General features: G+C 49.6%; 1 protein-coding gene across 1 annotated transcript; it reads left to right on the top strand.

The window, feature by feature from the left end:
* TCEA2 (transcription elongation factor A2) lies at positions 1-27576 on the top strand. Its single transcript, XM_008174750.4, has 10 exons — positions 1-260; positions 5305-5367; positions 6710-6815; positions 8904-8994; positions 19858-19991; positions 21708-21764; positions 22992-23146; positions 23760-23906; positions 26232-26303; positions 27260-27576. Exons 1-10 carry the CDS (start codon positions 192-194, stop codon positions 27266-27268), a joined length of 903 nt encoding a protein of 300 aa, XP_008172972.2. The 5' UTR covers positions 1-191; the 3' UTR covers positions 27269-27576.
* The last annotated feature ends 317 nt before the right edge of the window (positions 27577-27893 follow it).

Here is a 27893-nt window from a genome sequence, read left to right as displayed (position 1 = left end):
ACTGCCCTCTGGCGGGCTGTAGGCGCCCCGCCGCGGGAGGCTGTGCGAAAGAACTACGAGTCCCATCGTGCCCCGCGCGCCGCAGGGCTGGAGATCGGGGCGGGCGGACTGCGGACACCGGGGTGAGTGAGTGCATCGGCAGCCCCCCCGCTTCGGCCCCGCCGCGTCCCCCTGCTGCGGGGAGCGGAGCCATGGGCGGGGAGGAGGAGATCGTGCGCATCGCCAAGCGGCTGGACAAGATGGTGTCCAAGAAAAGCGCGGTGAGTCCGGTGGGCGGGGAGACCCAGGGGTGCCCCCAGCTCCCGCCCCGGAGCGCCCGCGCCCCACCCCCCAGCGCCTTCCGTGCCCCCCTCTGCTCCCTGGGGTGCCCCCGTGGAGCGCCCCTCTTCCCCCCCTCAGCTCCCGGGGTCCCCCCCAGAGCGCCCCTCTTCCCCCCTCAGCTCCCGGGGTCCCCCCAGAGCGCCCCTCTTCCCCCCTCAGCTCCCGGGGTCCCCCCCAGAGCGCCCCTCTTCCCCCCTCAGCCTCCCCCCCAGAGCGCCCCTCTTCCCCCCTCAGCTCCCGGGGTCCCCCCCAGAGCGCCCCTCTTCCCCCCTCAGCCTCCCCCCGTGGAGCGCCCCTCTTCCCCCCTCTGCTCCCGGGGTGCCCCCGTGGAGCGCCCCTCTTCCCCCCTCTGCTCCCGGGGTGCCCCCGTGGAGCGCCCCTCTTCCCCCCTCTGCTCCCGGGGTGCCCCCGTGGAGTGCCCCTCTTCCCCCCTCAGCTCCCGGGGTCCCCCGTGGAGCGCCCCTCTTCCCCCCTCAGCTCCTGGGGTCCCCCCCGAGCGCCCCTCTTCCCCCCTCAGCTCCCGGGGTCCCCCCCAGAGCGCCCCTCTTCCCCTCTCAGCCTCCCCCCAGAGTGCCCCTCTTCAGCTCCTGGGGTCCCTCCCAGAGCGCCCCTCTTCCCCCCCCTCAGCTTCCCCCCAGAGTGCCCCTCTTTCCTCAGCTCCCTGCGCCCGCCCCTGACGTGGCCCCCCCACAGCACCCCTCTTCCCTCTTCAGCTCCTGGGGTCCCTCCCAGAGTGCCCCACTTCCCTCCTCAGTGCCCCGCCCCCCAGCACCTTCTGTGCCCCCTCTTCTCCCTGGAGTGCCCCCTTGGAGTGCCCCATTTCCCTTCTCAGCTCCCGGGTTCCCCCCCCCCAGAGTGCCCCTCTTCCCTCCTCAATGCCCTGCCACTGGGGTGCCCCCTCCCTGAAGAGAGCCGCACCAGCACTTCAGTCGTGTCGCCTGGGGTGCCCCCTCCCAGGCTGTGCCCTCCCCCATGAGTGCTCCCCTGTCTCCTATTGTGTATCTCTTCTCAGTATGTGCCCACAGGGGTGCCCCCCACTGTCCCTGGTTATCCCCTTCTCTCCTGAGTGTACCTCCATCCCTCTCATGACCTGGTATATGACACCCCCTTCCCCCCCCATGCCCCTCTCCTTATAGCCCTACCCTGGGGTGTCCCTGTCCCTTCTGAGCCCTTGGGTCCCCTCTCCCTGCTGCCTTCATGGAGCGTTCCCCACACACCCCCTCCTTTGTTTTCAGTTATGTCCCCACTACTGCATCCCCCGATATCTCCCCAGAACACTTAGTATTCCCCAACAGAGCCCCCCAAAGCCTGTTGCTGCCCCCAGTGCGTTATCCCATACAGCCCCCTATCTCTTGCTGTCCCCCTCTATGTGTGTGCCCATAGCAACCCTTCACCTACGGTCAAGTGGATCTAGCTCCAGCGCCCTCATGTTCCCTATCAATAAGGCCCTACCAAATTCACGGTCATGAAAAATGCATCACGGACCATGAAATCTGGTCTCCCCCCATGAAGTCTGGTCTTTTGGGCACTTTTACCCTATACTATACAGATTTCAAAGGAAAGATCAGGATTTCTCAAATTGGGAGTCCTGACCCAAAAGGGAGTTGCAGGGGGGTAGCAAGGTTATTTTAGGGGGGGATCGTGGTATTACCACCCTTACTTCTGCGCTGCTGTCTTCAGAGCTGGGTGGCCAGAGAGTGGCGGTCCTGACTGAGGGCCCAGCTCTGCGGGCAGCAGCGCAGAAGTAAGGGTGGCAATACCATACCATGCTGTCCTTACTTCTCCCCTGCTGCAGGAGATGGCGCTGCCTTCAGAGCTGGGCCCCCGGCCAGCAGCCACCACTCTCCAGCTGCCCAGCTCTGAAGGCAGCCCGCCTCCTGCAGCAGCGCAGAAGTACTGCAACTCCCCCCCTCCCCCAACTCCTTTTCAGGTCAGGATCCCTATAATTACAACACCATGAAATTTCAGATTGAAATAGCTGAAATCATGACATTTACAATTTTTAAAATCCCATGACTGTGACATTGACTAAAATGGACTGTGAATTTGGTAGGGCCCTACCTATCAACCATCTTGCAGCAAAGCATTGTAATTCTGGGTTAGCCATCTGCAGCACTGTGGTAGGCGAGCCACCTGTTGCTTTCTGCTCCAGTCCTGTTAGCCCCCCTCCTTGGTGCTTTCCTTGCGGAAATGCATGGTGGACCCTCATCTACGCCTTTCTGCCCCTATAGTCCCCTCACCAGTGCCCTGCCGGAAATCACATGCATACAGGGAACCCTCCTTTGCCTTTTGGTGGCCTTATCATTTACCATCAGACCTCTGCAGAAAAGCATGATGAGTCAGGGGGAGCCCCTCTTGCTGTCCCCAAATCCTTCCCTCAGCTCCCTTGTACCTTCCCATTGCAATTTCGCTGACTCCTGCAGCCCCCTCCCACCAGTATACTTGCAGCCACCATCACTTCCTCTCAGCCCCCTGCAGTACAGGGAACTGTAGACCTTGCAGTCCCCTCAGCCCTCTGAGGTCTCCATTATTTCCCATCACTTGGTCATCACTGCTTTGCCTCAGAAGGGGAACACCATCACCTTCCCTTGCTTCCCCATCCTATTCCGCTGCAGTAGAGAGAAGAAGAAAGCGCCCATCATCTCTCTGTAGCTAGAGGTGTGAAGAGCTCCCTTCTTCCTCTCAAATGACCAGAGAAGAGGGGAAGCATGCCCATTGTCTCCTCCTAGTATTACAGGAAGATTTTTGCTGTCTCTTATCTACTTCTGGATCCCAATTGCCTCCCAACCTAGAAAGCTTTGGTGGGAGAACACATAATCTTCACAGCTGAGAGAATTCCTTCATTTCCTTTCTCCCCCCAGCTCCTCCTGCATCTCCTTCCTGGGGACTGATCCTTTTTTGCTTCCTCCTCACCTAGCAGTTCTCCCCAGCTTCTGTGATTGCCCTAGTTCTCTCATTTCAGTCCCCAACTTCCTTCCTCAGGGGTGGATCTATATCTCCTCTTAACCTTCCCTTTATACAATAGCTATTTCTCCAATCTTCTTCCCCTGTACTGCCCCCCAATATGCTTTCTCTGCCATGCAGGCCTGCTTCCCAGTACTCTTCTTCCTCCCTAATTCTCTTCTGTCCCTTCACTATGAAGATAAAATGACAACCTCTGCTTTCCCCTAAAATCACATCACTGAAGAGGTCCTCAGCCTCAAAGTGGTGGGGTGTTCTTCAGAAAAGGAAGCATGAAAGGATCATTATTGTTGAATTGGCTTCCAAGTGTCAGTGATTAGCAAGGAGAAGCAATGTGTTGAGTGATTTGACCTAGTTGGCATTGGCGTGTAAGGTAACGGACTGTCCAGTTGGTAGTTTAACAGGTGGGTCACTATATCTTGTGATTTTTGGCTACTAAACCATGTACAATACATGAACCAGCATCCAAACCTTTGGTTACTGCAGTCATGGTCCTTTGCCACTGGGTCCTCATTTTGGGTACTGGTGCCCCACTCTGCCCCCACCTTGTCAAATGAGGAAGTTAACTTTAACACACACTGGTCCCAATCCTGCTTTCACTAAAGTAAATGGCAAAACTTCCTTTGAGGGGAACAGGAATTGGGCCATTACTGTAAAGGCTGGATTTATTTGAGACTCGATCGTGGAATGTCAGAAAGAAATTTGGCAAGTCATTCATTCATTCATTCTGGGTAAGTTGCTGTAAGGCTCCCGAGGGAGTGAATTGCCTGTGTGTGTGCATATTGAAATCTTCAACTTCACTTTGATTTAGCTCTCGCAGCCTGTGTCCTGCAGGATGATGCTGGCAGCTGGATCTCTTCCTGAGATGAATCGGAAACAGCCTTTCTGCATGGAGGGGGAGGGATCTGAAGCTGAAATGTCTGTCAGTTCAGGCTGCTTCACACCACTGCAATTATAGTCTCTGTAGGTTTTGTGTTCCAAATGGGCCTGGAGTGGTTAGTATTTTAAATGAGCTGTTAAATGTGAACATTAGAAGGCCTTGTCGGTTAGGAGAAGAGAGGAAGAAACTGCAGTCTGAATGGAGGCTGACAGATTCCAGGCGCTAGTTTTCACGGAGAGTACTGCAGAAGTGAGGATTTGCTAACATCTGTCCAGAGTTTGCAATTGTACCTGATATTTTAAAATGTACACATGGTGTAGTTAGGGCCATGCAGCCATTGAGTTTTCTGGATACAATGAAGCAGATGGATGAACATTTTACATACCATATTCCAGGTGACCTGCTCCCTAACTTCCTTGCTTCTTATCAATTTTGATACAGTGGTCAAAGCTTTTCTAAAGAGCAGTGGGTGGACCTCCTGAGTACTTTTGCAAAGCAAGTTTTCCTTCTAGCCACAAATCCTACCAGGGACACAATGCCAGCAGCTGTCTACTACCATAGGCAAAATAACCACTACCCCCAGGGGTGATTGTGAAGTGCTCTGAGAGCCTCTGATGCAATACCTTGGCAAAGGTATCCGCGTCATCAACCAGGTCACCTAAAATGGTGATTTGCTAATAGGATTATTCCTAAAGGAAAAATGTTGTGGGAGGGTAGTTTTTTAGGTGTCAGTTCTTGTCTGAGGTGCATTGTTTAGGAGTTCTAATTAAACTATCTGGATAAGGATAATAGTTAACTATGTAAGTAGTAGGCACAATAGAAATGTGCTGTGTGCCAGGACAGATCTGTTACATAACAATGCTTCTCTGTCTTGCTTGGTTCCCATACCTTAGCTAAGGCCGCCTTATCTACTGTAATTTCAGGAATATAATGAGGATTGTTTCTAGTGTCATCTAAAATATTAGCCCCAAGACTGGTTGGTTGGCTCCCTCATGTTCTAGGAACAATTGTTGCTTTATTGGCCTGTGCAGGTTGAACTTAAGTAGCTGTTCTTTCTTAGATGATATGGAAGAAGTGGCCCATAATAACTTTTTTTTTTAGTAACTAGTAGATTTTTTTCCCCCTCCACCCTTCTTTCACAGGATGGTGCAATGGATTTGCTGAAGGAACTGAAAAGTATGCCTATCACTCTGGACCTGTTACAGGTAAATCATGCAACTAAGGCAAGGAAAACTAAAATCCAGATGTAGGTGGAATAAACGCTGGTTTTTTTTGGAATGAGATTAAGACAGTCTCCCCTGGTATCTGTTCCCTCCTCTCAGAAACATCAAACAAAGCTATGCAATGTTGTATTTATAAAGCCTCACCAACAGAGGTGCTTAGGGTATCAGAACAAATTCAAAATTCCATTTGTAAACCTGAAGTGAAAAGACCACGCTTTTCAAAACCAGTGGAGGGATCGGAATAAAGAAGGGGAAAATAGATTGGGAAAGCAGCAAATGTGAGGCCAGCAGCAACCATATTTTTTAAAAAGCTTTTGTAAAACTACTAACAAAAAAGAGCATCAAGGTATGTTTTAAGTGGTGAGACAGAGACTGAAGCAGAGCTCGAGGGGAAGCACAACCTAGAGCCCACCAAACTGATGAAGTTGATGGAGCCCATAAAAGTTGGGGGGCATGTTCCATCGGGATGAGATTCTTGGGGGAGGAGGGGCAACTCCAATCTGGTTTTTAGAACTAAATTAAATAGTTAATAAAAGTTAAGGGCTTTAGTAATATGCTGAAACATAAAAACACTCCTTACGGGCTTCGGTTACAATTAAGGTGCTGAACATCCTTTTAAAAAGCAACAGAGGGTCCTGTGGCACCTTTAAGACTAACAGAAGTATTGGGAGCATAAGCTTTCGTGGGTAAGAACCTCACTTCTTCAGATGCAAGTCTGAAGAACCTCACTTGCATCACAAGTACTTGCATCTGAAGAAGTGAGGTTCTTACCCACAAAAGCTTATGCTCCCAATACTTCTGTTAGTCTTAAAGGTGCCACAGGACCCTCTGTTGCTTTTTACAGATTCAGACTAACACGGCTACCCCTCTGATACTTGACATCCTTTTAAAAGAAAATCCTGTTAGAAGAGTGGTTGTGGTTTAAAGGCTTGCAGTATTGTGTGTTACAGCTAGGCATCTGTTTATAATTTTGGCCCTGTTTTTAAATTTCTAGGACTCTCTGAGGGATTTTCTTTCAAATCCTGTTCAGTTTTGAGTAATATATATATTGCTTCCAGTTGGTTAGGAAGGGGAAAAGGTGTCATGGGAGATGGAGTCCTCCAAGAGAGAGCCATATGCTATGTAAGCCAGATATTCAAGACTCAACTTGTTGGTAGCTGCTGTTCTGTAGAAGCATCAAGCAGCTGGCTCTGTCTCCAGGGTTTTGTACACCTTGGTCAATGCTGCTGTGTCTTGTGGCGGAGACCTGTTTTTCTCTAATTGTAGTGCCATTGGCTAACTAGTCAGTTCTTGAGTGGTTCACTTCTTGAATGTTGATTTGCAGTCCACCCGGATTGGGATGTCGGTGAATGCGCTGAGGAAGCAGAGCACTGATGAGGAAGTGATCTCGCTTGCCAAATCACTTATCAAGTCCTGGAAAAAGCTTCTAGGTAAGAGAATAAGCAGGGTTTGTTGGATTCAGTTTACCAAATAGCCAACTCTAGCATCTAACATTTGTTAGTCTTAAAGGTGCCACAGGACTCTCTGTTGCTTCTAGCTGCGTTGCTATCCTGTAGGCTGTGTTACTCCTACAAGCTTCTGTCTGCATCAATAGAGATAGGAAGTTCTAGCAGGCCACAGAACTTAGAACCTTAAAATTAGACCTCTCATCTGGAGGGTTTCAAGTAGTACACAGTGAATTCCATTTAATAACATTGAGTTCCTATTTTAAAAGAAAATGGTCCCTGCAGAAGAAGTGGAATTAAGGGCCAGGACTGCATGTAGTTAATGTGCACTTGCCCAGGCTTGCGAGGTTTGAAATAAGAATAGTTAGCGTGCCAATGATAGTAATACACTGATCTTATGTATAAAGTTCTCCATTTGCTGACTGAGATGTTCAGGATGTGCTGCAGTTTAAAGTAAATGCAATATTAACATATCAGTAAACTAGCACAACAGATAAATAGCCAACTAGTGTAACATTGTAAGAAACCTGCTAGAAAACATTTCCAGTTGTGATGGGTTGAAGAGTGAGGTCTTATTTAAAATCTTATTGCTTGACTATACTTCCCGGAATGGGATATTGTAATGCTTAATGAGCAAATGTTCCTAAAGCTCTTTGAAGATGGTACTTTGCACAAGGGTAGCCCTTTGCTTGCTCAAAAGCATTAAACCATTCAGCCCCCTTTCAACGTAGCTAATTAGTGTGGTCCTCATTTTTTCCAAAAGTCAGTCAACTTGTCTAAGATTACTTAGTGAGTCGTTAGCAGGCAGGGATTAGAGCTCAGGAGTTTCTCTCCCACTTCTGTGTTCATTCCTCTAGACCACCCTGGAAATAAAAGTGCATTATAAACAACCTTTCCTGTGGAATTTCCAAGAATAAATGGAAATACTCCACCTGAGTACTAATAAAGACACTTTACAGGGCTTATGGTGCCACTGAACTTTTTTTTTTTCTGATTACAGACCATGAAATCCTAAGCCCTTTTAATTTCAAATCAGAAGAGAGGACATGTCTTGAGTGGGTTATTTGTATCATTGGTAACTGGTGTAATTGTCTTTAGCATAAACCATGCTTCTGAGCCTATGGCAGTACCTGTGTGTGACGCTCAGGGTAGTGTGTCCTTTCATCAAAACTAACAAGTCTGTCTGAGTCAGTAGAAACAAATATCTTCTATTTTTAATACCATCGGGTTGTTCAAGGTGTATGTGAAATGAACTGCTAGTTCCAGTCTGCATCTCAAAGAAACCTCCTACAAATAACTTGGCAAAGAAGCCAAAGATTAAATGGGTATTGGAGACTGAACTATTTTTTCCTCCAACCCACTGCCGGGGCTGGTCCTTCTACGTCAGGGTGGATACATAATGGTGGGACCATGAGGGGAAGCCTTCACTGCCTATTCCTGGCCTATATCTGATCTGCGTTTAACCAGAACTTCTGTCTCCAGGACTGCGAAGCCATCACCTTCCAACGGCACTGAACTAAGAGGAAAAGAAATATATTTCTTAAAAGAATAAATTGTATCCCTGGCCTTCCAAACACCTTCCTTGAGAGAGGGGCTGGCCCCCATAGGCCCTTTTGAAAATTGGATTGGGTTTAAGTCCCATTTTCAAAAGTGATTTTTGAAAATTTTACTGAGTCTGTACATTCAGCAGCCGGGGCCTCACTAGAAAAGAAACTTTGGCTGGGATAGGTCTTCCCTCATGAAGAAGCTAATCTCAGGGAATGAAGGATGGGTCCTTTCACACTGGCTAGCTAGGGAAAGGTTTGTGGTACTTTTGCCAGTTGCTTGACTCCTTGCCACTCAAAGGCAAGTAGAAAGATTACCATGGGTGCATTGCAAAGTACTTTAGGCTGTACAGACCTATTCCTCCATGCTGCTCTTCTGGAGCTAGTAACTTGCCTCTGACCAAATATCCGGGCTCTTAACCGTCCTTTGTGCTCTGCTTAGTGTAGTCAGGATTGTGGTGTGAAGATCAACCCTGAATCCTCTGTAGTATCTGAGTGTTTGTTTTTTCCCTCTTCTCACTGGGTGCAGATGCTTCGGAGGACAAAAGTGAGGAGAAGAAGAGGAATTCTTCCTTGTCGGCATCCTCCTCAAAGGAGAGCGGTGACTCGAGAGACCAAAGGTAACGCTTCCCTTTAGCCCAAGATGATGCTGTTGTACATGTTGTTCCGTCACTTGGGGCTTTCTGTGTTAACATTTGATCTTTAACGTGTCTGTTGGGCTGTGCAATTGGTCTGCTCAAATGCCTCATTCTGCTCAGACCTGCCAGGAGTCCAGCCTACCCAGCAAAGGTGACGGGCTGCCTGTAGATCCGTGTGGTGTTCTATAATAAAGAGAAACTACAACTGTAATGGAAGAATAAACATCTACAAAATACAGTGGCTTTAGTGAGTTTTTTTGCTTTCTGTTCTACATGATTTGTTTTACCTTCACGTTTCCATTTCCTTCTGTTCATGCTGGTTTCTTTCTCTGTTAATAAAACATTCCTTTGGGTTGGATTTTGTTTGTGTTGCATTTTTATATTTTTTCCCTTGCTTGTTGTAAACCCTCAGAGTCCTTTAGAAGGGCTGCGACTATGCTCCGCTTTAGCCTTCTCTGCTGATGCATGGGAGCCAAGTATTCACAGACGATCCTAGCAGGAGCCTCACGCCCCTCTCCTCCCTGCACAGTGAGCTCCCCTCCACAAGCGGTGGAAGAAGTCCACCCGCCCTGCAGTCGGCATCGAGCTGGTCTGCTGCTGACTTACCCCTCTTTATGGAGTGGGTACTCCGCAGCCTATTCCCCATCTGGCAAGTGTAGTTAGAACAGGCAGCAAGGGGAAGTGGGGTCCGGGTGGAGGGCAGGGAGGTTATGAGGTGGGACCAGCTTCTCCAGAGTCCCAGCTGTGCCTCCCAGAAGCAAGAGACTGATCCTTCCTTTTAGCCAGAGCGCTCCCAAGAATCCCACGCGGACTCCAGGAACCTGGCCATTTCATAAGATGTAAAACACCTGTGCATTAGTCACTTTCTTAAGGATTAATATTAAGAATGTAAGAATGGCCACACTGGGTCAGACCAATGGTCCATCCAGCCCAGTATCCTGACTTCCGACAGTGGCTTGTGCCAGATGCTTCAGAAGGAATGAACAACAGGGCAATTTTGAATAATCCACCCCCTGTTGTCCAGTCCTAGCTTCTGGGACTAAGAAGTTAGGGACACCCAGAGCATGGGGTTCCATCCCTGACCATCTTGGCTAATAACCATATTCTAGTTTCTGTTTATTGGTAACTGTCTTGTTATTGGTAACTCTCTGGTTTATGAGTTTTCCCATGCTCATTAAAGTCTGTCCCTGCGTATGCCAGTCAGTCAGTCCCTATCCGACTAGCCTCTTTACCGTGTCTGCTTTTTGTTTCAGAACTGTCACATGACCGCTGCTGCGGCCCCTGTACCTTTGAGCAGGGCTGGTACAGTGAAAGTTACTGACACGATGGCTGAGCCGCAGCAGTTTAACTTGCTACATAAATCTCCTCCTCCACTTTTGCGTATAAACGTTCCAGCAGATCCTGATTTGGCCTGTGCCTTGCCATGTTTTTAATAGCAATGGAGCCTTCTGGTTTGAGGCCATAAGCCCAGCTGCAATGCAGCGTAGCAGGGACCGTCTCTTGTTCTGCGTGTGTTCAGTGCCTAGCACAGTGAGCTCCTGGTCCATGACTGGCCTTTCTAGGAGCTAATTCTACAACTAACATTAATCTGGAATCTCCCAGCTGAAGTTTTCCCTTTGCATTGTGCAAAGAGCAGGATTTCTCTGGGACGGAGGTGGCAGGGCTTCATGTGTTTTCAGTGAAAGGTGTGCTTTTGTAAGCTGGGAGAGGAGGGGTGTGAGCACAGGATTGGGACCCAGGAATGCCTGCCGTCTAAATCCTGCTTCTGACACTGGATCCTTCTGTGCCCTTGGGCAAGCGTCTTCAATTCTTACCCCCGTTTCTCAATCTGTAAATAGAGAACGATACTTGCCAGCCATATAGGAATCTGGTGAATCTTAGTTCATTTGTGTCGGCAAAGGGGAAAGTATTATGTTTGTGCTAGGCTGATGTTATACTAGAGTCAGGAAATAACACCTTAGAGAAATCTCTGGCTTGGCCTCTAATAGACTTTCCTCAGGAAATTCTTGTGAGTCTGAAGTAAAGGGGTTTTCCTGGCACATTGCGCAGAGTTCCTCAGCTGTCCCCAAAGCACCTGGGAGAGTGAATAGGGGGGAGAATTGTGTGAGTAAAACAAACCCAGTCTGCTAGGACACTCGCAGTTTGGAGGAAGTGGCCTAGAGTTGTCGCAGCCCGAATAACACACCAGTTGTGGTCATGGAGGCAGAAATATGGTGCTACCGGCTTTTTCAGCAGCCAAGGACCCGTGGTTTACCCGTCAGTCCCACCAAACTCTTTGTCCTCCACTAGTAAGGCTCTAAGAGCCACTGCACGGCTACTACTTCTTTTTCATTTCAAAGTGTGGTGCAGACATTAAACCTCCAACACCCCGTCAGGTAGAAGTACCCTCTCCCTTTAACAGGGGGAAACTGAGGCAGAAGTTAGGTGTTAGAGATATTTAGCTCCTGTCTCCCAGCCCGTAGCCAGTCCCATATATCATGCTGTCTTGTTACAGAGAGAAGAGCATATGTTCCTCTGATGGTACAAAAGAGCCTCCCAATGCTTCCTGACAAACTCAGAGAGCTTATTGGCCAAGCATTGCCCCAGTGTCTCTGTGAAGGACAGGCTGAGACTAAATTAGTCAGACGGTATGGCTGATCTCTGGGCGATGAGTGCACTCCTATGCTGCTTTGATGAGGCTGCTATCAAAGCAGTAGAGAGGCCAGCCAGTGTTGAAATGTACTTACTTCAGCCATGGAGTCTGACAGATTTTGACTGGGCCTTTACCCTTGTGTCAGTGAAGAAATTTGGGATACTTCTTGGCCCATAACTTTTCTCAATTCCGCGGTGCAGATGGGGAATTTCTTTTGCAATGACTAGGGAATTAACATCAGTACAGCTGTATCCAGAGCGTCTCAGCCCTCCAATGTGGAGGTGGAGCTTGTTCTGGTAGGCGAGATATTTACGTGATACACTAGTAGATGGTATCCCTTATAAAATTAAATCCCGCAGTTCTGTATTGTTATGGTTCAAAGCACTGTATCTCACTCCTGGATGGTGTAGTATTGTGGACTATTACTACGGTATTTTTTTAATAGGTTGCATATAGAATGTCTTCATCTCGGGCAGCACTGTGGTTTCTTTTTTTGCCAGAACTCTCATCAGGCCACTTAATGGGAGTGTCTGGATTTGTTGCATGTCAGTGTATTACTTTTATGGCAATTTCCTTTCCACTGCAGTCCAAATTCTATTTGAGTCCGGCCATCACACGTGTCACCATTTTGTTCTTGGGTCACTTCTTTTGTAATGCAGAGGACTTTTTATTCTCCTCTTGGGTAAAGTGTACCGCCTTATTCCCATGTTTGACAGGAGCAGTCTAAACCCCCAGGATTTCCTGAAGCAAAGCTGCTCTATGTGGTGAGGGTTCTTATTTGCCAACTATTGTAATGACAGACAAACCTCCTCTTACACAGACTTTGTAAGTGTGGTCTGGACTGCTGTGAAATCTGTTTTGTTTGATCCAAGAGCAATCAGTTGAGGTTGTTCTCAGGCTTGCTATGGTTTTAAACTGCAGGAGTGAGGAAAAGCTTGTTCTGCCTCCCTGCTGGTCCACTGGACTACTGCCTACTCTCAGTGCTTCAATTACCTCTCATTCTACTGCACAAGCCGGCAGCTGCTCTACAGGGTTTGGGGGTTACTTTGAGCCATAACCTTCCTGGGGCAGGCCTAGGTGACTTCTGTTCCTGAGGTAGAACTGCACTTAGACACACAACCCCTACTGAGGTTTGTAGGGCAGAATATCAAATTCTCTTTGAGGTTGGCAATGGCTTTTTGTACACACGTCCACAAATGAGTCTTTCAAAGCTTTGGTGGACGGTTGCTTCTTGGGCTGTTGAATTCTACCAAAGCCACAATCTCATGTAACAGCTTCTAGGCATGGCAGGTGTTGCACATTTCCCTGGATGAGTTTTTCTTGGTCTGTTTAAAGCATCAATTGCTATAGGCCCCATTTGCATGTGTGCAATCACGTGGGCACTCAAGAGTTGACAGGAATGGTATGTGCAAACCGCACTGAAAATCAACAGGTACTCCGCACCTTTCAACCATCAGGCCCCTTTTCCTGAGTTCCCTAAATAGTGATTTAGGAATCGAATTTTCGGCATCCAGATTTGATGGTTTAGCTCTTAAAGCACCTGGAGCTTATTTTACTCCTTTTTAAAGATGTTTAATTAGCACAGATGTGACAGTTGATGGAAGCAGAGTCCTAGAATGGAGATTTTGCTGTGAGATACTTTTGTGGCTCAATGTTTCTGTCAGGCTGAGACAAAGGACTTGTAAATTTCGCCCAACGAAAGCACCAGTCTCATTGCGAAGCATCTTAGAGCCCCATGTGATCCACAGAAATATACATTCAGCCATGTATGTGTAGTCTGTACAGAGAGGCATAAATTCATATTTACTGCAGTAACTAGTGGTACTTGTTCTTTTCGAAACAGCAGCTGTTTACTGGCAAACCACCATCTTTTGCAACCCTCAGCTGAGAACACACATCTCTTGCAAGTGACGCTGTATGTACTCAGCTTAGTGACGGTAGCTTTTTATTCTACATTTAGCCTACGTTTTCAGAAAAATGCACACGCAAATTCACTTGTGCTGAGAACCGGTTGTACATCTCCGTGATTATTTGGGCCATTATAAATCTGGCCCAAAGACTTCCATTTTCACAAAAATAGGCCCTGCAGACCCCCTTTGCACATTCAGTTACTACAAAGATGTTTAGACAGCTGAAGCTGCAGATGAACGCCTAGTCGATTTTGCAAAAATGCCTAAACCAGTTCCCATTGAAAAAGCTCAATGGACGTTCGATGCCTAAAAGAATTTGAGGACCTGGACCTAAAGCCTTTTGTTCAGCCCCTGAACAACTGCCAGGGTTCAAACTCCCTACACGTCACTGTGCCCTAACCCTTATAACATTGCCCTGCAGGGAGCACCAGTAGGCCTGAGCCGGTAGTTCAGCTTCCATTCCCATTTCGTCCTTGGCTACGTTGCTGTCCGTGCCCACCGGGTGCCATTTGGGGTAGGGTTTTTAAACGTGGGATTGGTACGTCTGGAACTAGAGTCAAACCACTTCCTCCTCTCATGTAGCAATGGACAGCTTAAGATGTTTGGGCGCTGATATGCTGGGCCGGGTGGGAACTAGCCCTACCGAACTATTCCAGTATCAATGCCTTGAGCTGTCCAAGTCCCATTGTCCAACAGCAGTGGTAGCAGCTTCACGATTAGAGGATAAACACACAAGGTTTTAGGACAGCTTCATTGCCTTGCGAGTAAACCAGCAGACCTAGTAGAGTAGAGTGGGGTCTGTTTCGGTGGCTATAAATGTCAACTCTAAGGGAGTCATTCTCTCCCTCTTCCATCGAATGGGTCGGGTTCTCTGCGGCCCCCCACAGGTGGGGAGCTGGTTATAGATCCCTGATTCTGTGCCCCTGCCCCGAACAGGTTAAACAGCTGGATATGGTCCCTAGGGATCAGATATCAGCAGAGGCTAGTTGGAGTGCATGGGCTTTGGCCACTCCCCTTCTCTGCTGCTGCCATGTCCTCTGCCGAGGGGGCTGTGGAAAGGGAGGCATAAGAGCTGGGGGGAACCTCAGCAGCAGACCTATGGTTTCTGCTCCCTTTGTGGTGCCTGAATGTGCAAGGAGAGCAGAAGAGGACAGAGAACCTGTCTGTATACGTGGGGGACCAAATATCCTGCGAGGCTGAGCATGCGATACAGAGGCTTTCATCTAGTTGAAGTTCAGCCTAGGTCAGGAGGAGCTGACCATATTACCCTCTTGTTAAGTGGCCTAGAGCAGTGCTTCTCAAAGCCAGCCCGCCGCTTATTCAGGGAAAGCCCCTGGCAGGCCGGGCCGGTTTGTTTACCTGCCGCGTCTGCAGGTTCGGCTGATCGCGGCTCCCACTGGCTGCAGTTCGCTGTCCCAAGCCAACGGGCGCTGTGGGAAGCGGCGTGGGCCGAGGGATATGCTGGCCGCCCTTCCCGCAGCCCCCATTGGCCTGGAGCGGCAAACCGCGGCCAGTGAGAGCCGCAATTGGCCACACCTGCGGATGCGGCAGGTAAACAAACCGGCCCGGCCCGCCAGGGGCTTTCCCTGAACAAACGGCGGACTGGCTTTAAGAAGCACTGGCCTAGAGGGAGTGAGTAGGTGTTTTCAGGCTGTTTCCTAGTGGTGGTTTGTCCACATTACACTCGCTCTTGTTAGCAGCTCAGTTGGTCAGGGCTGATCCTGAGTGAACGGACCCTCACCTGCCCTTTCAGCCCGAGTAGTGGGCCTTCCCGCCGCAGGGTTAAGCTATGTGGCTAGAGAAGCTCGCACTGTTACTGTCTGGGCTGTGCCTGCTCTGTGAATACACAGAGGACTCCAGTCTCCAGGACTGTCAAACCAGCCGTAAGTGCATCTGTAAATAAAAACTGTGAACACTAGGGGGCCTGACTTTAGAAACCCTGTGTGCAAATGAGTGTGCCTGCACATGAAAATGACCGTGAGTCACCATTACAGGTGCAGTTAGTCAGTTAGCGTGTTAATTCACAGCTGTTGTCCATGCTCCCAACGCCTCAAATGATTCCAAGGTAGAAGCGTCGATGTCTCTCTCCTAACCAGTGTGCTCTAAGGAAAGGTTCAGGGTGGGGGGTGCTCTGGTTGCATGACCCATTGTGATTTAATAGTACAGTACAGACAAAGCCCAGGTCTCTCACCAGCTACTTCTCATTAACTGCTGACCTTTTCTACAGGTATAGAAAATACCTGCTATACATACAGCTATATAGTTGAATACAGCTATATTTCAACTCAAATCCATAGGACTTGTTTGAACTGTTTTGATGGCAGGAGTTGCTGCATTGAAGAGATGAGGCTTTACATAGAAACCAAAGAGGTTAGAATTTGTGCTGAGAGAAACTGCCATGGGACAGAGAGGGGGTTCTCTGCCTTTATCCTACCTTTGGATAGTCCTCTCGGTCAGGGCCAGGCTTCCTGGGGTCAGAAACAGGGAACGTCTTCAGCTGGATTGTAGTAATCTTCATTGAAAACCCCCTCACCAGAAGGAAATTTGCTAAGCAGTGCGCCGTTACCAATGCTCAGAAATCAAGTCATGCTAATTGTGGGTAGGAGGGAGCTGAGTGGGGGGCTGGAGATGTAGAATTCAGACCCCTCTACCTCTAGGCAGGAAGTGAGACTGCAGCACGAAAGGACTGCTCCCCCGTATGGGGGTTTTTTGGTGACTGGGTCCACATAGTCATGGATCCCGTTACTTCTTTCCTGGTCTACTTCCTAATAGTCCTTTGTGCTGGCCTCCCATTGCTGTGTCCAGGGGGCATAGAGGCCCTGCTGCATCCCTCAAGAGGCCCCATATACAGCCCTACCACAGTGCAGATATGGGGTGAAGGGCCTTTATCTGATCTTCCTCTCTGGCCTGCATTTCACTCTAGAAGATTTAATTTCAACTACCTGGCTCCGCCGAGAGCCTTGTTTTCCATACAGTGATTTTGGTCATGAGACCATAGCCCTGGTGAAAGGTGTGGGCCTGCCAGCCCTGGAGACTAAAGACTTCTATCTCTGGAGAATCTGTAGTGCGGTCAGTAGCTGAGCAAGCTTCCCCTTGTTACCCTGGGGGCATGAGTCTCCATGGCCCATTTGCTTCTGGGGCTCTCTGATAGTTACCTTCCAGGGTGCTAGTTAGAGGAGCAGTTTCTGATGTGGTCACTTAGGAACTGGACTGCGATCACCCGACTCCTTCAGCAAATACCAGTTTCACGGGGGGAGCAGAAGGGGTGATGTTTACATTTATTGGATTTTGAAGGGGTGAATAAGGGCATAATGTGGGTTAAGTGATGCACAGAATGATAAAGAACTGGGGTATGATGGACCAGCTCACTAGAATGGCTAGACATTCCTGACCCTAGCATTTCACATATGGTGGGAGTTCATGGTGTGGAATGGACCATCCTTGATCTTGTTGCATTTTAAGAATGTGTAGAGGAGCACATGGTGTTTATTTGAACAAACTCCTTTATTTGACTGGATATTCTGCTTGCTCGCTGAAGTGCTTCGCAACGCATTGTGTGGTGCGTATAGTGCTTCAAATAAAAAAGTCTCTTTTTTTTCTTTTCTGTGTTACACTAAGGAAATGAAATACAAAAACACTCCAGGAATAAAAACATCGACCCTACTCCCACAATCTTAGCCCAGGCCCCTTCGCTCCACCCCAGTTCTAACAGAATTCACTCCCAAGAGCAAAATTAATTTTAAACTCCCCACAAAGGGGGCATCTGTGAAAAGAGTCGGGCAATCCTTGAGGATCCCATCATCACTAACTGGCATTAACATCACTGGGAGTTTTGCCTGAGTAAGGCTCTTCCTTGGGTCTCGGCATGTCATTCCAGGAGGTTCCACGTTCCAGGGAGCTCTTTCTTGGAGTTGTAAATTCCTGTATGGCTGTGTGCCAAAGTACCATCACCAAACACCTCAGGCCCCATGTTGGCAGGTAACAGAAAGTCAAAACCCAAGCATGGAGTGTAATCTCCCTTCTCATTGGGCCTGTTAGGAGATTTTAAATGAGGAACTCTAGGTTCTGGGGCAGGATTCTTGGTCAGGCTTTGTGAGGGTAAGCTCTAAGTCACCTCCTTGCTCTGCTGATGGGGGGTGACCTGGGATCATTCTGCACCAGCCCAGAAATGCCCCATACAGAGCACCATCTCTACAAGGCAGTCCTATGCTCCAGTGCTGATTGTCCAATGTAGGGACAAGGCGGGCACGGTAATCTCTTTTATTGGACCAACTTCTGTTGGTGAGAGAGACAAGCTCTCGAGCTCCATGGAGCTCTTCTTTGGGTCTCAGCATGTCATTCCAGGAGGTTCCACGTTCTAGGGAGTTCTTACTTGGAGTTGTGAATTCTCATATGGCTGTGTGCCAAAATACCAGCACCAAACTCCCCAGACTCCATGTTGGCAGGTAACAGAAAGTCAAAACCCAAGCATGGAGTATTGGCAGTGTCCAATAGCTGTGTAATCTCCCTTCTCATTCACCTCCAAGGGTATGACCGTTTCCTTTTGATTCAGTGGAGTAAATCAGTTTGCATAAACAATATCATAGAATCATAGGACTGGAAGGGACCTCGAGAAGTCATCTAGTCCAGTCCCCTGCACTCATGGCAGGACTATTATCTAGACCATTCCTGGCAGGTGTTTGTCTAACCCGCTCTTAAAAATCTCCAATGATGGAGATTCCACAACCTCCCCAGGCAATTTATTCCACTGCTTAACCACCCTGACAGTTAGGAAGTTTTTCCTAATGTCCAACCTAACCCCCCCTTGCTGCAATTTAAGTCCATTGCTTCTTGTCTTATCCTCAGAGCTTAAGAAAAACAATTTTTCTTCCTCCTCGTAATAACCTTTTACGTACTTGAAAACTGTTATCATGTCCCCTCTCAGTCTTCTCTTTTCTAGACTAAACAAACCCAATTTTTTCAATCTTCCTTCATAGGTCATGTTTTCTAGACCTTTAATCATTTTTGTTGCTCTTCTCTGTACTCTCTCCAATTTGTCCACATCTTTCCTGAACTGTGGCACCCAGAACTGGACACAATACTCCAGCTGAGGACTAATCGGCACAGAGTAGAGCGGAATAATTACTTCTCATGTCTTGCTTACAACACTCCTGCTAATACATCCCAGAATGATGTTCACTTTTTTTGCAATAGCTTTACACTGTTGACTCTCATTTAGCTTGTGATCCACTATGACCCCCAGATCCCTTTCCGCAGTACTCCTTCTAGGCAGTCATTGCACACGTTTGTATGTGTGCAACTGATTGTTCCTTCCTAACTGAAGTACTTTGCATTTGACCTTACTGAATTTCATCCTATTTGCATCAGACCATTTCTCCAGTTTGTCCAGATCATTTTGAATTTTAATCCTATCCTCCAAAGCACTTGCAACTCCTCCCAGCTTGGTATCATCCTCAGACTTTATAAGTGTACTCTCTATGCCATTATCTAAATCACTGATGAAGATATTGAACAGAACTGGACCCAGAACTAATCCCTGCAGGACCCCACTCGTTATGTCCTTCCAGCATGACTGTGAACCACTGATAACTACTCTCTGGGAACGGTTTTCCAACCAGTTTTGCACCCACCTTATAGTAGCTCCATCTAGGTTGCATTTGCCTAGTTTGTTTATGAGAAGATCATGTGAGACAGTATCAAAAGCTTTACTAAAGTCAAGATATACCACATCTACCACTTTCCCCCATCCACAAGGCTTGTTACCCTGTCAAAGAAAGCAATCAGGTTGGTTTGACACAATTTGTTCTTGACAAATCCATGCTGACTGTTTATCACCTTATTATTTTCTAGATGTTTGCAAATTGATTGCTTAATTATTTGCTCCCTTATCTTTCCAGGTACAGAAGTTAAGCTGACTGGTCTGTAATTCCCCGGGTTGTCCTTATTTCCCTTTTTATAGATGGGCACTAGATTTGCCCTTTTCCAGTCTTCTGGAATCTCTCCATCTATAGTATGAGGTTTCATTGATAGGTTATAAGGACTTGTCAGCATCCACATGTGTGCAGAGCCACCCCAGCTCCTAGGAGCTCTGTGTTTGTATCCAGGGATAGCCCTATTGGTTGGCATATTGTCATCTTTGTGAATTTGGGGGGCGGCTATTGGCCAAGGTCTTTGCTCTGCTTTTTCCCGATTGGTTTTACGTCGTCGTAATGAACAGGATACGTGACCACGTTGCCGCTGCGCCCCGCGCTGCTCTCAGAGACCTGAACCGAATCATTCTGAGAGGTGAAGTTTCTCTTTTAGCTCCAACAAAAGGCAGGACCCGCCGAAGACGCCAACCACGCCGAAAATCACCACCTTTCCGCCGGTGCCCGTCACCTGCGACGCTGTCCGCAACAAATGCAGAGAAATGCTGACCTCTGCTCTGCAGACCGACAGTAAGTAGGGCAACGGGCTCCACTGGGCTGGCTGCAAAGTCCCACAGAGGCCCCTTTGCCATGCGTTCCTCCTGAGCGTCAGAACTGTCTGGGCGTAGGGGCCAGTGCTGCGGTAGGGAGGAGTTCCAGGCACAAACAAGAGGACCGGAGCCCTTAATCCCCTGGCCAAAGCTTATTTCACCCAGGGGATCTGGGGATCGACCTCTCTGTGCCGTAGAAGGGATGAGAGTAGGGGTGGCCAACTTCTCCCGGACACTTCTGCTGGGAGTATTCTGCTGGGCGTCTAGTTGGGGGAGTCCCGTAGGCATTGGGTTCACTCCCCATCGCCCGGTCTTGTGTGATTGCTTTAAAACTCAGCTGACATCCCCATTTCCCCGCTGGGAGAAAGCAGAGCTGGAACGCAGTGGGCTGGATAGGTTCATAACCACACTGCTGCCAGTAGTGTTCTGCGGCTAGGACTGGACTCTTAGGGAACGCAGCTATTAGAACGGATCCTCTTGAAGGTCGTACGTCTCTAACGGCTTGGGCTGAAGTTTGTCCCTCAGTTACCCATGTGCTGCCCCGGTTGAAGTCAATGGGAGCTGTGGGTGCTCGGCACCTCGGAAAAGCAGTCCCTGAGTGTCCCACATTGGGCCCCTAATACTTGGGATGTCCAAAAGGAGAGGTCGCCTTTGAAAATGAGGGCCTGGCTGCATGTTGAGGCTCTGCATGAACTTGGAATGATGGAGCGTAAATGACAGATGGAGAAATGCACAAGTCACAAAGCTTTGCTCAAATTGCTCCTGTATGTCTCACAGGAGCTGGGGGGAGGGATAGCTCAGTGGTTTGAGCATTGGCCTGTTAAACCCAGGGTTGTGAGTTCAATCCTTGAGGGGGCCACTTAGGGATCTGGGGCAAAATCAGTACTTGGTCCTGCTAGTGAAGGCAGGGGGTTGGACTCGATGACCTTTCAAGGTCCCTTCCAGTTCTAGGAGATGGGATATCTCCACTAATTATTATTTATTATGTTAATTGCAAGAGTTTCATTGTATCATCCCCTCACCCCATCCCTTGTCTGCTTCAAGGAAGCCCAACCCGTGGCTGTCCATCCCCTTCCTGCTCATCGGTCATTTGCCATGTCCAGGCTCCAGCCACACAATCATTACATCACTCAGGCTGTTCCTTATACAGTAAAGGTTGTTTACTGGATTTCACCAGCTCTTTGCTCCAATTAGAGCAAGTAGGAAGCGGGGGGAGATAAGGGTGTGGCTGGAGGGAGGTTGCAGATCATTTGGCCAAGAATAAGTAAAGTGAAGGCCTGATTCTGATTACACCAGCTTTACTGCTGTGTAACTCCATGGATCGGAGTGGAGTTATCGCCAGGTTACACCAATGTGAGATCCGAATCAGGCCCTGTGTATTCATGTTTAGGCTAAGTTATAAGTTCCTAGTATCGTGTGGGTTACTGGCAAACAATGCGTATTACTGCACCTGGGTGCCAAACATTGCTTTAGCTCTGGCCACCCCATTGGAGTCAGTGGAGCACCAGAGGGCGAAAGTCAGCTGGGGTTGTCTGTTTTTGTCATTGTATTTTAAAATGTGTCTAGCGGTGCCGAGGCACTGCCTGCGATAGTGGGAACGTGAAAGTCGAGATAGGCAGAGAGCTCGGTATTGGTCCCCAGGGTCTCCCTCGGTGTTCGAAAGGGATCAGTAATTGTGCTCGTTGTTCTTTTACAGATGACTACGTTGCCATTGGTGCTGACTGTGAACACCTCTCTGCCCAGATTGAAGAATATATCCTTGTGCTATTGAGGGTTCCCTGAGCAGCACCCCCGGGGGGGGCGAGACATTAACAGGCCAGCAGGAAAATAGGGGCAAATGGCGTTGTTTGTGCAAAGGTCTCGCTCAGCCTGGGCTCTGGGCTGGGTCGCAGCGTTGTTCTGGAGTAGCAGAGCTGCAGGGTAAAGATGAAGCCCCTGGATGGATTTGTTGTCGACTCAGAACTGACCCCCTCGCTGGCATGATTGTGCATGGCCGCCTGTTTGTACTGCCCTGATTGCCCCATCCTCCTGTGCAACAGACGTTCCCTGGCAACTTCCCCGCACTTACCTCCTTGATGGCTCTCATTGCCACCAGGCCATGGGGCAGGGGCCAGGCAAGATGTAGCAGTTGGTGTCAGGTAGCCTGCTAATTTCAGAGACGATGGAGTGCCAGCAGTGTGTGGGTGTGTGTGTGTTAGTTAATGCTGTTAATGTAGGGTTGCACAGCTTTCTAGCCGCTCTAATAGATAACAGCATGTGGAGGTACTTGAGGATAGTGGAAATTAGAGATTAAGTCCACCACGCTGCCATTCCAGCGCTGGGGGGAAGTCATTCGTTAGAAGAGAATTAGCTGCAGCACTGGGACCTCTCCCCTCCTCCCTGTCCTGAACTGGCTTTGGGGGAACCCCTTTGCAATTATTTCTGGGGAGGGTGGCAGCTCAGCACTGGTCCCGGCCCACATTTGACAGCTCCTGCTGGGCGAGCAGGGAAGGAGTTCCCATGTCTCCCAGTATTAATCTCTGGCCTTTACAAGTGCTTGAGTTCAGTTAAATTAAACAAAACCTTGGCCTGGTGAGTATATGTGGCCTGCTGGTCAATGCGTGGGCCTGGGAGGCCTGATTCCAGCTTCTACTCACAGCTCTGCCACTGACTTGCTGTATGCCTCTGGGCCTGTCACTTCACCCCCTCAATGCCTGTGTCCTCATCTGTCCACTGGCTGCAGCGACACCCCTACCTCACAGGGGACTGAGGCGAAATTCCTTAATGCTTGGAAAGTGCTTTGAGATCCGTGGATCCGAGCAACGGGAGGTGTAGGCTGACCAGATAGCAAGTGTGAAAAATCAGGATGGCGGTAATAGGAGCCTATATAAGAAAAAGCCCCAAATATTGGGACTGTCCCGATAAAATCGGGACATCTGGTCACCCTAGGTAGGTGGCAGGGCTAATTATTCCCCTGGTTGCTCCTTAACTGTCCTCGTACGTATATACCAAGACGTCAAGAACACCGACATGAAGTACAAAAACCGCGTGAGGAGCCGCATCTCCAACCTGAAGGACTCCAAAAACCCTGATCTGAGAAAGAACGTGTTGTGTGGAGCAATCACCCCGGAGCAGATCGCAGTGATGACCTCAGAGGTGAGGAGTGGGGGAGGCAGGGGAACCTTCATAGGCATTATTCGTAAGGGATCGTGTCCCGTTGATTAACTTCAAGGTAGCAGCCGGTCTGCTCTCAAGATGGCAGCTCTGTTAAGGTTCAGAGCAGCAGCAGCCACTGATGTGCATTTCAGGGCCAACCATCTGTGGGGGGGCTTTTTAGTTACTCAAAGGAGTTTGGAGCCAGAGATTAGTCCTGGACAGCTCTGGAAATTGAAGCCTTCTGTGTATCCACAGAGCATTATAGCACGCGCTTCCCTGCACATTGAGGGTCTCAATGCTGGCTGGAGAAAGCACCGCTACAATTAAATGGGCAGCTCTGTACTTGGCCTCTCAGCTGAGAATCCCACTCAATGGGGCCAGGGAATGGTGGGGACATTTGTCTATTGGAAGCTAGACTGAGCATCCCAGTCACTTCCCATTGGCGACACGGGCTGGATTTGAACTGGTAACCTATAGTTGAGAGGCTCTATAGCCCATTATCTGTCCCTTTAGCCATCCGGCCCTGCTGGCTGTGTTCTCCCTCTGCTTCAGTGGGACCGGCAGCAGTGTGGTGGGGAAGTTGAGCTGAGATGCCTTTGTTTGTGTCCTAAAGGAAATGGCCAGTAACGAGCTGAAGGAAATCAGGAAAGCCATGACGAAGGAAGCGATCCGGGAGCACCAGATTGCTAGGACGGGAGGGACCCAGACCGACCTCTTCACCTGTGGGAAGTGCAAGAAGAAGAACTGCACTTACACTCAGGTTAGCCACCAGCTTTGCTTATAAAGGGCACCGTCCTGCAAGGTTCTGAGCAATCTCCACTCTGGTCAGACCAGTGGAAGTTGATGATGTTCAGCATCTCCTCAGCTGCCCTTGGCACATCATGGGATTGGGCACTGTCAGGTGGCACGGATCCTGCAGCTCACCAGGAGAACCAGATTTTTCAGGGTTGTTTAAGTCCACAATGTATTTGCAAAATGTGCTCCCTTCATTTGCGTGTGTAGTTACCATGACTGCCAGTTGGGTCACTGCACATGCAGAGCACCGTAATTATCCCGGAGCATGTTCTGTGACCTGAGATGTGCAGGTAGTTGCGGTGATTTGACATGCAAGGAAGCACCTAGTTTCACCTGTATGCTTTGAAAATCTGGTTTCTAGAGTTTAGTAAAGTTCCTGTGTCTGACAAGCCTGTTCAGAGGCAGCGCTCACAGGGTTAAATACCAGGATTCCCTATAGGCTTAAATACAAACCAGATTGGTAGTTTGCAGGCAGCAGTGACAGAATATGGCCCTGGCAGACTGTAAAGCTGAAGTTAGGACTAGCCTGTAAAAGAGAATGATTTGAGTGCTTTTTTATGTTTTCCTCTGAAACCTGTGGCTGGAGGGTTGGGAGATACAGAGGCAATTTCCTTAGGCACTTGCCTGCACTGAAAGCATGAATGTCCTGGATTCTCTCCAGATTTTAGAATGGGAATGGATCAGCTGTGAGCTAGGGGGACCAGATGTCCCGATATTTGGGGTTTTGTCCCTATTACCCCCCACCTCGATTCTTCACACTTGCTGTCTGGTCACCCTCGCTAGAGCGCACCCAGCGCCACTGGCTTTGGGAACGGACTGCATCAGACTGGTGTTTTCACCGCTAAAACGGAAGCCCTTGCTGCTTGGAGGCCCTGCTGCACTAACACTAATCAGTTTCAGTGGGTGTCATGCCAGATGGGAGCAGATTGATCAGTGTTTCTCAAACTGGGGCCGCCGCTTGTGTAGGGAAAGCCCCTGGCGGGCCGGGCTGGTTTGTTTACCTGCCCCGTCCGTAGGTCCGGCCGATCGTGGCTCCCACTGGCTGCGGTTCGCTACTCCAGGCCAATGGGAGCTGCAGGAAGCGGCGAGGGCCGAGGGACTTACTGGCCGCCGCTTCCCGCAGCCCCCATTGGCCTGCAGTGGCGAACCGCGGCCAGTGGGAGCTGCGATTGGCCGGACCTGCGGATGGGGCAGGTAAACAAACCCGCCCGGCCCGCCAGGGGCTTTCCCTACACAAGCGGCGACCCCAGTTTGAGAAACATTGAGATAGATGGACCATCCCTCATGGCAGTAGATATCAGCCACATAAAGACTATTGGGGACCCATCTGCAGAGTGCTGCCATGGTGATGACCAGAACGAAAATGCCCTCCTTGGACTAGCCCAGCCTCAAGTGTGCCCAAGCCATGCTAGTGCCAGTCTAGAGCAATGGTGGGCACACTACTGTAGTGTAAAATGGCGTTTTCACCACCATCCTGTCCAACGCCTGCTGTTGGTAGTCATCCAACACAATGGTGACAATCCCAGTGCCCTGCTTCCATGACAGCTTCCACTGTCCCTGCTGTCAGCAGGGACTAGTGCGATGGGAGGACGTGGCTGAAAAGCATCTGGGGTGGACACACAGCCACAGTGTTCCTTGTACATGTCAGCAACGTAGTGTCTCTCCGGGGTCTGCATACTCTTGGAAGGCAGCTGGTGGGCTCCCTTCCACTGTCGGCTGCAGCCTCACGCCGATTGAATGCCCTGCCCGCATTGCTGCCAAACTCAGCTGAGAAGCCATTTCTGTGCCTCCGGGAGGTATCAGGGCTTTGTGCAGGGTAGCCGTGGTAGCACCATTTCCATGCGCATTTGGGGAAGGCTCTCAGGCTCCTAGCACTGCGATTTCAGGGCTGTCAGGGTTGGGCTCTCCTGGTCTGTGCCCACGGTACGGGTGTGCTGTGTGAGGCCTGAGTATGGAGGCAGGTACTGAGGGGACGTAAGGCCATCCTGCTTCATCGCACTCACTGCTTAAAGAACGAAGCATTTTCAGTAGGCTCTACAGCCCGGACTCAGCGGTGGTGATGGAATGGGAGCCCAGGGAGAGGAGGGCAGTGACTAATCAGACTTATAGGAGTGTGAGGCTCCTTTTCCCTGCTCAGACCGTGCATGCTGCCCCGGCTCACAGGCTGGGTTCTGACTGATGAACCCAGAGGCTATTTGAGGACTACCAGGGAAAGCCTGTCGTGAATCTCTTTGGAAGGGCCAAATGGGGGCTTTTCCTTCCCATTTCCCTTCTTGTCTCCTTCCCACAGGTGCAGACCCGCAGCTCCGACGAGCCCATGACCACCTTCGTCGTGTGTAACGAGTGTGGGAACCGCTGGAAGGTAGGGCGTGAATGACACTTGTTTGAATGAGGGTGTGAAATTTATGAAGATAGGGGGTGTCGACAGCTGTAGTTTGTCATTTTAGGAATAAATCCTTAGCCCCCTTCCAAGCCCCAACTGACTCTAGCAAATGCTGTCACACCAGGCTAGAGGGAGAGACAGAATGTAACATGTCCAGCGAGTCGGTGGGGATGGGACCAGCACTCAGGACTTCTGCTCTGGTCACTGTTGGGTGGACTTGACTGCTGGCTGTATAGAGCACAGATCTCCTTCTGGGACACAGCGGGCTGATGTCTTTGCAGCCAGTCACTTTGCAGGCCTGGCCAGACGTACATGCTGGCACTGGTGGAAGGTCAGTGGTGCAGGCGTTCTTAGAACAAGGTCAGCCTCCATGGCCCCATTGTGCCACTAGAGCCCCAGTGAACCAGCACTGCTTTCCATGCCGTCGCCGGACACGCAACACTTCTCTGGAGCTCCCCTCCCGCCACCAGCCAATAGAAAGGAGGCAACAGTGACAATTATTCAGGCTTTTAAAGCTCTCTCATTTTTGCCCCTTCGTGCTGTGCCCAGACTTGGATCGGAGCAGAAACCTTAGCTAGCGAGTGAATGGTGAACAGCAACAGCACTGGCGCCTGCCCCCTGATGAGAGTGGCACCTCCTAATGCCCAGCTCTCTACCCCCCCTCCTTTATATTAGTCACCCTCATTCACACTGGGTGGCTCCTGTAGCTTCCCCTGCCATGGGAGCTGAATGGCGACGCTGGAAGTTAGCGAGATCACCCGTCTTTAGACGAGAAGGTTCTCCCTACTCCAGGAGAAGCACGTGCTGCTTGTGCAAGATTCCCCAGCCCCACGAGGAGGGAGACTATCAGCTAGATCCATGGCCCCGAGTGCTGCCCGCGGCCCTTGTTTGCAACGGGGTTTTCTAATCCGGGTCTAAACTTCAATCTCTTGCAGTTCTGTTGAGATGTCTGTGAGCCCGACGGCAGCAGCCGAACCTGGACAGACCACACCGTATATTCTCTGACTTCTCCAGCCATTGTGTACTGTATCCCAAGTGAGTTTCCTTTGTGTCACACACTAAGTGCATCATCTTGGGGGGAGGCCTGGCTCTCAGGTTGTGCACCTGTGGAGAGGAGCCGCTGTGATTGGAATCCAGGGGGCAGACAGACTGGCAGGAGAGTTCACTCCATGCATTTTGGCTGTATTTTCTCATCCAGATAAGTATTGTCATTTTTTTCATAACAGTATTAAACTTTTTTTTTTTTTTTTTTTTTTGCCAGTTTCTGACTTTTATTTGAACTTGCTGCTTGCAGCACTTCGCATTTCCTGCCCAAATGTCATGTGGACTCGGTGGACGGGCACTGCGTGAGATACCATCCGGCCAGAAGCCACACCGCTTACCATAGATCTACTTAGATACCCTGAAATTTGGTCTTCCTTCTCTGTTGGGCAGTAGGGTTGTGTGTTAGCCCACTGTGCCATCAGGAAAGGGGTCGGCCTTCAAACCTCAGCTGGCCGAATCCTGGCTGTGAAAAATGCCCTGGCAGTTTTCCTGACACGGCAGTTTTCCTTGGGATGCTTCCTAGTC

This window comes from Chrysemys picta, chromosome 13 (genome assembly GCF_011386835.1).
Source record: "Chrysemys picta bellii isolate R12L10 chromosome 13, ASM1138683v2, whole genome shotgun sequence".
Taxonomy (NCBI): Eukaryota; Metazoa; Chordata; order Testudines; family Emydidae; genus Chrysemys; species Chrysemys picta.
This window is presented reverse-complemented; position numbering and strand designations above follow the sequence as displayed.

Coding starts and splice junctions, on each gene's coding strand:
- TCEA2 (XM_008174750.4), top strand. CDS start 192: ATGGGCGGGGAGGAGGAGATCGTGCGCATCGCCAAGCGGCTGGACAAG. Junction 261..5,304: donor TGGTGTCCAAGAAAAGCGCG/GTGAGTCCGGTG, acceptor CTTCTTTCACAG/GATGGTGCAATGGATTTGCT. Junction 19,992..21,707: donor CTCTGCTCTGCAGACCGACA/GTAAGTAGGGCA, acceptor GTTCTTTTACAG/ATGACTACGTTGCCATTGGT.